This window comes from Plasmopara halstedii (genome assembly GCF_900000015.1).
Source record: "Plasmopara halstedii genome assembly, contig: Scaffold_2956, whole genome shotgun sequence".
NCBI lineage: Eukaryota > Oomycota > Peronosporomycetes > Peronosporales > Peronosporaceae > Plasmopara > Plasmopara halstedii.
This window is the reverse complement of record NW_020189861.1, coordinates 1,574,118-1,584,879: the sequence shown is the minus strand read 5'-3', so window position 1 is coordinate 1,584,879 and position 10,762 is coordinate 1,574,118. Positions and strand designations below refer to the sequence as shown.

Below are 10,762 nucleotides of genomic sequence, written 5' to 3'. Positions count from 1 at the left end.
GATACCGGAAGGAAAGGGACAATACGAAAGCTAGTGTGGTGCTCGATCCGGAACGTTTTGCGGCTTTGATATTGTAGGGCATTTCATTGTTCGCTGCGCTATCGTACATCTACTTGTTTGACACCGATTGAATGTAAGTGTAGATTTGCAAACACAGAGCATAAAACTGGGTGAGCACACGTGGATTTAGTGCTGCTTAAATAACAGCGATAGCGGCTCGGTCGTGGTTTAAAGGTAGGCATGACACCTTTTGTCCCTCCAAAGAAAGAATTCGATTTTCTTCCGTAGATGCTTGAAGTGACGGTATCAGTCAAGAATGAAACTGTTTCGATCTCGCCGGTGGTCATAATAAATGTTGCAAACGCAGCAGCAGAAAGCAAAGTAACGAACTATAGCTGAATCATGCTGTCTTGCCTGCGTTGCCGCTCAAGCTATCGATAATGAAGCTGCTAAGCGGCTGATCGGGTGTGGCGGTGCTAGTAGCGCGATAGCCATCCAGTTTCCCAGGCATTAGAAAGCTAATGGGCGGTAATCGCGTGATCCTAGCAGGTTGTGGCAGCACTCCATCTTGGCTGTTGGACACATTTGTAGGAGCAAATTGCGCGTTCATATAAGCATCCGACGCGTTCTGATCGTAACGCTTGAGCGGTGAAACGGAGGACTCGCGAGGAAAGGCGGCTTCAAGCGACGTTATAGAGTGCAAATAATGTCGGCGCGTGTTATCGCTGCTGACACCAACGCTTCCGAGCTTGGCGCGTCGCGCAACACTGACCATGCGATGCTTGCGATCGCTCTTGCGCTGATGCTCATTCTGGCGATCCCGGTGAAAATGACATAGTGTATGCAGCTGACCATTGCGCTTTGTGGCGCGAGGATTCGAACACTTGCCAGACTTATATTTGCACAAAAGTTGCTGCTGCTCACCACGTAGAGAGTTGAGCATTTTAAAGTCGTCGTCCTGGGAGCTCATACGATAGTAATTGCGCTTAAGACGCCGCTGGCGAAACACTTCACTACCTCTGATGGTGCTGTCTGGTTGCAGTCCTATGTCGATTTGCTCGCGGTCTGATGAGTTATGCATAGAGCTTGGTAAAGCTCACAAAAAAGATGTCACAGAGCCAGCTGAAGCACTGTAGATCAGACCTGATAGCAAAGAGCTGGCTGATGTGTCGTGTATTTCAATAGGGGCGGAACCTGCTGGCGTTGGGCAAGAAAGTGAAGTGGGCGACAAAAGGTGGTGTGTACGCAACGGTGGCCTCCAACCACCAAGCCCAAAAGTAGCAAGTGCGTTGCTAGAAGTGGCAAGCGCCAACCTGGCGCGGGTTCTGGCTGGGGTGGGGGTAACAACTGAACGGAAAAACGCTTGAGGATTTTGGTGTGCAGAGACTGAGCTATCTCGAAAAGGCCCGAAGGTTGAATAACATGCTTTAGGTTACGGTTAATCAGTCAACTCTGTCGCTCACAGCCTTTTTTGTATCACTATTACTGCTCACTAACTAGCTTTATATTACTTCTCTGTTGGCGATTTAGTGTACGTGAAGACAAACCCCGATACCCATTATTAATGCGTAGAAAATTGATGAGCGAAGCCTCAATATGGAGCTCCTGAGGCACTTGTGAGGTATAGAAGGCTATGATATATTTCTGAATATAAATAATTCCGGCGTGTTGCGCAGTGGCCGCGCTTCCGTCGAACGTCAAGAAGGCTACTGCAGAAACACGTGCGCATGGAATTTGTTAAAGTGCGTATTTACACTGTTTCTCTAGTCGCAAGAATCCTATAAATGCCTTAGTTTTCGTAAGGGTCCATTCATCTTCGGATGGGAAATCGGGAAGGCGAACAATAGCTAAAAATTGTATTGATGTAATTCGCAGTGGTGCCTGTGCTTGCTCATCGTCGACAATCCCACTTTCAGTTTAAGCAGTAATAAGTCCACAATTGAGTGACGCCGAGATCAATCCCACAGCATTGTGTACAAAACCAAGCATTGGATAAGACCACAGCGACATTCTGCCGAATGTTCTGGAGGTTTCATTCGCGTAGACGAACAGACGGGCTAGTCCAACGTTGCATTGCCCTACAATTACTGTACACGCCTCCTCATATCCGTTTTGCTTGACGATGATTTCCTTTTACTCATTATGTCTTTTTCTTTGCAAGTCGCCGCTTGCTAATACATGTACCATTTCCGCCAACAAATCAGCTTGCTAAGATGATTGCGTTCCAGGTGCTCTCTCGATTACATCTGATGTTTTTAGGCGGTAACAACAATAGTTTGATGTAAATTCTTTGACCGCATTTGACTGATGTCACCGAATACCTGGGAGAAAAAGGGCAAAGATTTTTTTGATTGATCCAGCGATCAACCTCGATTGCAATTCGAGGAACGCACATGGATAAATTAAGATGCTACCAATCTTACTGTGCCTAATTCATTCAGCCAATTATGCGATGGAAAAAACAGTTAAAGCTGCAGCGACTGTTAGGATACGCTGCAGCCAGAGAACCCTAGCTGAATCGATGGGTGCTGTTGACGACCATGGATATACATCAATCACTGGAAATAGAAAAAATACCCACAAATCTCAAAATGATACCCACAAGGCTGCGCAACATAAGAAATCAACGTTGCGACAACGAATAGAGCGAGTGCAATCTTTTGACAAAGCTGGAATGTTTAATGCTGGGTATACTGTTGAGTTTGGTGTTGGTTCCACCTCTGCTGTTACGACACACATGCGAGGTACAAGCGGAACTCTAATGCCTAATGCGACATGAAAAAGTCGCCTTGATACGCTAATCAAGTTGAAAGATTTGTTGTGTGCGAATACTGCAAAGTTTGAGTTTGACGTATATTGTCAGGATAACAATATATGCGGTGCTTCTAGCCTTCAGATTAGATAATTCTGTGCGATCTGCCATCTATTGTTTGTGATCACAATGATACATATCTTCTCTTCGTATCAAGTAACTTTGAGATGAATGGAGTATAACTTGGATTTATATTTTGTCGAGATCAAGTGTGAGATTCGCTGATCTTTTCGTTCTCTTTCCGCGCGATGCCCCGCTTTAGGCAAATGCTTTTGCTCTGCCCTCCCTATTTTTTCTAAAGTCGTACCGTAGTTAATCCGAGGCCTTGAGAGTAGCACTGACTTTATATCGAGCCTGAGCTGCGGTCTACATGGGGCTCCCACTCAAATCGTTTACGCTTTGGAGTATTCATTTTGTCACAAATATCTGCGAATTCAGTAGCAGTCAACTTGGTACGGCTGCACATTACAAAAATTCCCCACCAAATGCTGCTTCGATTCCTTCGTCAAATCGTTTCGATCTTGGCTTCGGCAGCACATCGTGCGTCAGAGGAAAAAGTCAGAAGGTATTGACACTTCGTTAGAGACAGAGCTGGTGCATGCCGGTTTTCTTACACGAACCGTACCTTCTGCAGGAAGCCGAATTTTGAAGTGATACCATGTGGTACGTCAGGAATACTCGAAGCCATTTTATGCACTGATTGAGCGGATGATGTTAGCTAAACCATCGTTTAGCTTGTCAATTTTGGTGAGTCTTATTTCAAAATAAGAAACTGCCGTATCCAATATCGTCGTTTTTGTAGTCTTGCTTGGATTCACTTGTAAGACATTGTAGGTAGGAAGATGTGACGACGTTTTTGGCAAACTAAGAAATGAACTACATCGTGTGCCCAAATAATTGGGCATATTACAAATAAAGTACAACTGTATGAAAAGGTCGGTTGCATATTTGTACCGTAGAGAGTTTTCAATGATTAGTCAACATAACCATATATATCATCTTAAAGCTTGCGGTCGTAGTACGTACCTTGTTAGGGTGTGCGCCCATATAAGAAAATAATATCATTTCGGACATAAAGATAAGCTCAATAGCATGATGTTCTTCCTGAACTTTTGAAACGGAATGACCGTACGCTTTGTATAGAGGAAGCGTTGACTTTTAGAGTCCGCATTGACAAACGCGCAGAGATCGGATTCGTCTACTCCTACCAGGAGCGGATCCGAGAGAGAAAATCTGATTCTCAAAGTCCGCGTTGACAGCTGCACGAATGTCGAGCCCTGTGCATTCCTACTAGACACGGAATTGAGAGCTTCTAAGAAAATAACACTGTTAGTTTAGTCTGCCGTGTCAAAAAGGTATATTCGAGTAGGACTTATTCTATTTAATCTGATACTAAATATTGGCGGTTCTACTATCCCTTATAGTAAAGTTGGATTTCTTTTCTGACGTGCGAGTAGCAGCTCAGATCTCTATTTTTGAAATTCCGTAATCTTCATAAATGCCATTGTTCCGGTACTAACCCAAGGCCTATGTAAATTTCACACAACTCCGCCAAATGTGTAACGCTTAAGTGCAAAAGATTAGAATGTTTCTTCCATTACACCACCTCTTGTTAAGAAGTGGACAACATCAAGCTCACACTTATCATGACTTTTAGAATTTTGATCAAAAGTGACCGCTCCACGACAACCACAGCGTCTGGTGTAACGGGGTTACACGTACCCTTGTATGAAAGGGCGGGTCACGCAAGATGGTGTTATAGTACATAGGTGTGAATCACAAAACGGTGTGGCTACACCATAACAAGAAGCAACTACGTGGCAGGACTGCCAGTAGTAATGCATATTTGTCGGGTTTGCCATATTCATTAGGTATTACTATATCAATTAGTAAAACCTATGGTAATACTGGCGGCTCTGCCGCAATAAATACAATTTCAATTTTAAATGGAAGAGCGTCTTTAACTTGGCTAAAGTTTTGAGTACGCTTGTAGGAAGCTAATGGCGATCCGCCATATTCTTGTAAAGACGTAAGGTCGGTGACCTTAGCTTAAGCTACGGCAGCCCCGCTGCACTTGAAAGCACTCGTAGTCAATCTACACCTGAGTCATAACAACTGATCCGCTGTGATGATAGCGATGCTCCTATCCTCCCTAGGGCATGCAGAACGGGCTTAATAAGCTGATGTTCCTGCTGGGCCCTGAGGGCGTGAAACACCTTGTTTCGCTAGGTTCCGAGGTGATAAATGCGCGCCTAGAGGCGTTGTCAAATAACTAAATGCTCTGTTAGTGCACCTAAAGCAGAAGCTGCCAGCGTCGACGGCGACCATGACGCCACCAACGACGACGGATGACTCTACCCGACCCAGGCCGCTTATGGTGAGTGTTAAGACCTTTGAGGGTAAGGATGGAGCGAATGTCCTGCTCTGGGTGAGGGAGCTGAGATGGCTATGGCATCCGCCATGCCCCAAAACGAGCAACAGCGCGTGGCACTAGTTATCCCAAGCTCGGGGGCCGAGCGCAAAAATAATACTAACGTGCGGTGCTTCGGCTGAAGCGGGCGTTCCCCTCCTGAAAGGAGCGGAAGCGTCAGCTTTTGATAGTGCATTCGCGTTTCCATGCTGCCCGACAGGGCAAGAAGGAGTTGGTGGACTTTGTCCAAGAGTTGAGAGATCTTATTGCCGGGACAGCAGCTAATCCTCTCCCCGAGGCGGTCGCAGTGACTGTCTTTATGGAGGGTCTCTGCACTGTCGTGACCAAAATGAAAGTCTTCCGTGTGTACCCGTCGTTTTTTTGAAGCGGTGAATGTGGCATTGAATGCCGAATTTAGCTTCAAGTCGGCACGACTTGGTTAAAAAATTACACTCTCAGAGCTCGTCGAGCGGGTCTGATCCAATGGATCTCATTCATGCTGAGAAATTGGAGGGAGAGCTCCAAGCTGCCGAGCAGCGTGTTAACACCCGACAGTGTTTTGTTTGTGGAGACACCCGTCACCTTCGGTCTGGTTGTCCCTTGCACAAGGCGCGTAAAAGTTCACCGGACCGACATCCCGCTTCTTACCAATCTGGTTTGACACGGAGAAACGACAAGCCCAGTAGGCGCGGGTTTTTTTTGTTGGGGAATAACTGAGATTGTTGTACCTCAAAAAGGTAGAGGACAGTAGCGCCCAGTCCCAAAGAGCTCCGTGCTCTTGAACACAGAATGTGTATGCAAGCTAAGCTTGATGATCGCAAAGCGACTGCAAAGGGCTTTGAAAAGCCATCTGGAAGATCCTTGTCGATTTTGGTGCGTCGGGCAATTATGCTCGACGCTCTATGATTGAAGGAAGTCAGCTGTATACTGGGGCGCTGAAGTCTTGGTTGAGTGACGACATCACTCTTCACATAGCGATGGGAATTCGTGTCACTGTGCCGAGGGTCCCTGTGGACCTCGGTGTCACTTTGATGGCATGGAACGCTGTCTAGTCTTAGACTTGGATGCAAGGTATGATCTTATTCTTGGTATGACATGGTTGGAACACCATGAGCCACGGATTTTTTGGATGTCGAAGATCTTGGGCGCTACGCCCACGTCTTCTGGTGGAGGTTTGGTGAGTCATGAACCCACCTATGTTAGAAGCAGAAGCGCTCTTGGCGCAGGAAAGAACCGGGACGGTCAATGTGCTGGTATCGGAGTATCCGAGTTATTGAACACCGAAGGTATATTGGACAGGAGTCCCGAGCATGGCTCGCATGCTGATCGTGAAGCACATTACCCACTGAGCGCTGCTCGAGTATCGGAGCAGTCGCTGCATGCCATGCTTGACATGGTCAGCCAAGGGCCAAGGCATCAAGGGCAAGACCCTTCTGATGCACGTGGATTGGCACGTAAGCCACTAAGCACTGCTCACGTTACGAAGCAGTTGCTACGTACCAATAATGGCATGGCCAGACGAGGGCCGAGGCATCAAGGGCGAGGCCCTGGTGATATGCATAGAGTGGCACGTAATATACTGAGCACTGCTCACGTTTCGAAGCAGTTGCTGCATGCCAAGAGTGGCGTAGTCAAATGAGGTCCGAGGCACTTAAACAAGGCCCTTTTGATGCGGTGGAGTGGCAAATTCTCCACTAGACGAAGACTGCGAAATAGCTCCTGCATATAAAAACTCACCTATGATTTAAGAAATCATTCTATCATATTATTTAATCCATTTCTTCAGTGATTATATGTACAAAATCATTAAACTTGGTTTCGATAGTTTTTGCGCAAAAACCTATTTAGTACTGTTTTCCTCTTTTTCCTCTTTTTATATTTTTTTGCTTAAAATATCATTTTTTAGAACGGAAGATAGCTGGACGACGCCAAGTGCTTGCTTCCACTGGTCTCGATGAGACGTAGAACCTCTATAGAGAGGAGACGGCGAAGCCGTCTGATATCTGCAAGACGCAGGGTGTGTCGACCGTAGACGATAGCGCACAGCTATACATCCTTGTCAACGGTATGACGGGAGAGAAAGACGGTGGCGTCACCCTCGAGGCTATTCCCGCGGAGGATGCTCTTCTTCAGCTGGGTGAGATGTCCTTCGAAGAGTTTGGTGGCCTTGAAGGCCGGTAATTGAGCCGAGGTCGTCATTATAAGACCGAACGAGGGGATTTACTCGTCGCTTTTGAATGAAGCTGTCCTGGAGGACACTTAAAAGGTTTTAAACGCACGAAGTGGTCGATCCTGATAAATTTCTTGGATTCGTATTATCCTTTGGTGAAGAAATATCCTCAAAGACCCACCGTCGGTCCTACCTCCAGACCGAGATGATGTCATGAGATTGATCTGGTTCCGGGAACCAAATACTGCGTAACATGCCAATGGCACCTGCCCAAAAAGCAGTGTGACGTCATTGACGCCTTTTCCGTTTGAGGCACAAGGCAGGAATGGTGCGTGAGAGCAAGTCTCCCCATTTGACACCCACGTTTTGTGTCCAAAAGCCGAACGGCCAGTGGCGTATCGTTCACGCTTATAATAAGCCAAACGCCCGGCACAACGCCAATTCCTTGAAAGGATAATTTTCATAACAATATGATTAGCTGTACAAAGTACAGCGCACTCGACTTGGTTGATGGGTATTACCAATCGCCCATGAGAACGAGTGATATTCTGCTGACAGCGGTGAGTCCTTCAAACGGAGTGCTCTGGGAGTGGCTGTTGATGCCACAAGGGCTGTCAAATGCATCAACAACATTTAATTGTCTTGTGTCGAAGTTGTTCAGGCCCCATCTGGCGTATGCACAGACATACTTTGACGACAGCTTCGTCCACAGTCGTGCGAGGCACTGGAGGACAGATGAGGATTCCCACATCGTCCATTCATGAGTGGTGCTCGAGTGCATGCGCACGAATAAGGTATATGCGTATATGCTAATGTCGATTAGTGCATCTTCGGCGCGAAAGAAATTCCCTTTTAGAGTGCTTCGTTAGGAAGCGTGGCCTTTGAGCGGATCCTGCTAAGATCAAGGCCATTGAGGACTGGCCAGTTCCAAAATTCAATAGGACTTGCGCAAGTGGCTTGGCTTCGCCAACTACTTGCACAAGTATAGCGCGATGAAGTATGCACTTGTCAAGTTCAGGGTGCACCTGCTTGGCTCAAATCCATTTGTGATCTACACAAATTATGTGTCACTCCGCACTGCGACTCAGTCGCCTCACCTCTTGCAGAGGATGGCCAGGCGGCTCTTCTTCTTTGCAATATATAACTTCGTGGTGAAGTATAAGCCAGGAAAGCAGAATGCTTGGGCTGATGCGTGGTCACGTGGACTGGACTGACCGGACTATGAACTTGCTCATGTTACGACAGTGACGTCGTCAGTGACGGATTTGATCTGCGCTGCACACTCGGGTGATGATATGTGTGTAGCGCTGCTACAGGCTGTGGTCGTAGACTCACCCATGTCAGAAACCACAGAGCTTGCAGATGCGTTATGGATAGTCCCAGGCGACGATACACAGGAGGTCGCCTTGGGTCTGGCAAAATCAGATCTACGATGGCGCTCAACGCGCACGTCCACTACCTTGTGACTTTGCTGTGAGCAGCGCAGGGCCATACCTTGAGCTCAGCTCATGCCCCTCCGGCTACCCGGGCTACTGCCGAGAAGCGCGGTGCGCAAGACGACTCGAAGCGACAAAATCCTTCTGATCATAAGCGACTACGACGTCTGGGCAGTCTTGCGGAAGTGACACCTTAAACTCCTACGAGTTCTCGGAGTTTGAGTATCCCCGCCACTACATAAGATATTGGGTTAACCCCCCCCCGTCGACGACGTCGATCCACAAGGCGTTCCACGTGATAGTGGACGCCACCATTCTTATCAAGAAGAGTCGGCGGCGGACTATGACGACTTGACCGATTGCCAGCCGGTGACTCGCAATGCTCTTCGAGCATTCGAGGACAAAGTCCGTCGTCATCGGCATTCTACCATGCATATATCCGAGGTCGTCTACCGCTGTGCAAAAGCTCTCGAGAGCCTGGAGCATTTTGTGCACTGACTGCCTCGCGTTGAGGATTATCGTGCTTTGTCAGAGTTGCTCCTAGCCGTCGAGCAGGCGAATACGTCACTTCGTGCAACGGTAGAGCGCCTTGCGCCATTGGAAATGGAGGTTGTAGTACTCCGTGCTCAGAACCAGTTGCTGGTTCTGCTTCTGGGTGGCCGAGCGCCTTTGGGCGCTGTTTCGGTGCCAACGCTTCCGCTTACACTTGCGCCTGATCCCGGTACGGCTTAAGCAAGACCACATGAAACACCGGGTGGGTGCGCATCCTTCTCGAAGGGTCCGCGTATACGCTAAGGCCTCGCTTGGCCACGATCTTAAAAGGTCCTATGAATTGTGGACGGAGATTCGTCTTAAAGACAGCAGAAACTGCATATGTAGGATGATGTCTTGCGTTAAATAAGACCAGGTTTCTGACCTCAATGTTTTCAACATTTCTTCTGCATATTCCTCTGCATGTCTTGGCTTACGGTCATCGCATCGCGGACGTGTCGTCAGACACTCAGACTTGTAGACAGGGAGTCTCCGACTTCTTTTCGCACGGCGAGGGCGCTGAAATCAGCTAGCCGTTCGGCTATTCCTCCCCCACCAAGCCCTGAGCCATGGGATGGCAGCGTCAGCGGGACGCGAGGATTAATAAGTCCGTTCACGTTGAACGACTATAGCCGGTAGATGAGTGCACTGTATTGTTCAGAGCAAACTCTACGAGCGCTCCAGCGTTCCGGCGTCTCAGCGCAGATGCTGCAAAGGACGTCTTTAACGATGCAATCCACGCGCTCAGTCTATCATCGGTCTGCGGATGATCCGCTGTCGACATATCCAGCCAACTTGGTGCCTAGCACCTTGAAGATAGTCGGCCAAAAAGTTTCGGTAAAACGAAGTCTCTATAAGAGACAATCGACTCTGGGAGTCCGTGATGTCGGAAAACACGATCCTGAACAGCGTTGCTGTGCCGACTCCGTCGATGGTGTCTGACACCGCTGCCAAATGAGTCATCTTGCTCAACCAATCGACGAATACCACGACCCCCGTGTTGCCCGCCGAATCTTTCGGCAGGCCAAACACGAAGTCCAAACTCATGGACTGCCAGCATCCAGTGGGTACCGGTAAGCCGGCCAGCGGCACAGCTGCATTTGGAGAGGGTTATTTTTTGACACGTCTCACACGTGCGACCATAGGTGCTCGTCCATTTGTACAACGTGACTCACAGAGTTGTAAGTTGTCTCACGACCGAGATGACCACTGAGTGACGTATCGTGAGCCTCATAGAGGATGCGATATTTCAAATCCTTATCATGAGGAACCACAATTCGTGGTATATCCGTTGAGGCGGTGCTATAATATAGTAAACCGTTAGCCAACGAATATCGGTGCAATCGTGCACGCAATATTGATGACACTTTCTTGTTCGATTTCCCAAACTCCTTGCTCCCAAA

The 10,762-nt window shown here is 47.9% G+C and overlaps 2 protein-coding genes across 2 annotated transcripts; one reads left to right on the top strand and one right to left on the bottom strand.

Moving 5' to 3' along the window:
• Nucleotides 1–400: 400 nt before the first annotated feature.
• Nucleotides 401–1,081, bottom strand: PHALS_06429 (uncharacterized protein; the record flags this gene model as incomplete). Its single annotated transcript, XM_024719714.1, has 1 exon — nt 401–1,081. The coding sequence occupies one exon, from the start codon at nt 1,079–1,081 to the stop codon at nt 401–403; it is 681 nt and encodes a 226-aa protein (XP_024584985.1).
• Nucleotides 1,082–2,452: 1,371 nt separating this feature from the next.
• PHALS_06428 (uncharacterized protein) lies at nt 2,453–2,779 on the top strand (the record flags this gene model as incomplete). The annotated part of the gene is made up of 1 exon (XM_024719713.1): nt 2,453–2,779. One exon carries the CDS (start codon nt 2,453–2,455, stop codon nt 2,777–2,779), a length of 327 nt encoding a protein of 108 aa, XP_024584984.1.
• Between the last annotated feature and the right edge of the window lie 7,983 nt (nt 2,780–10,762).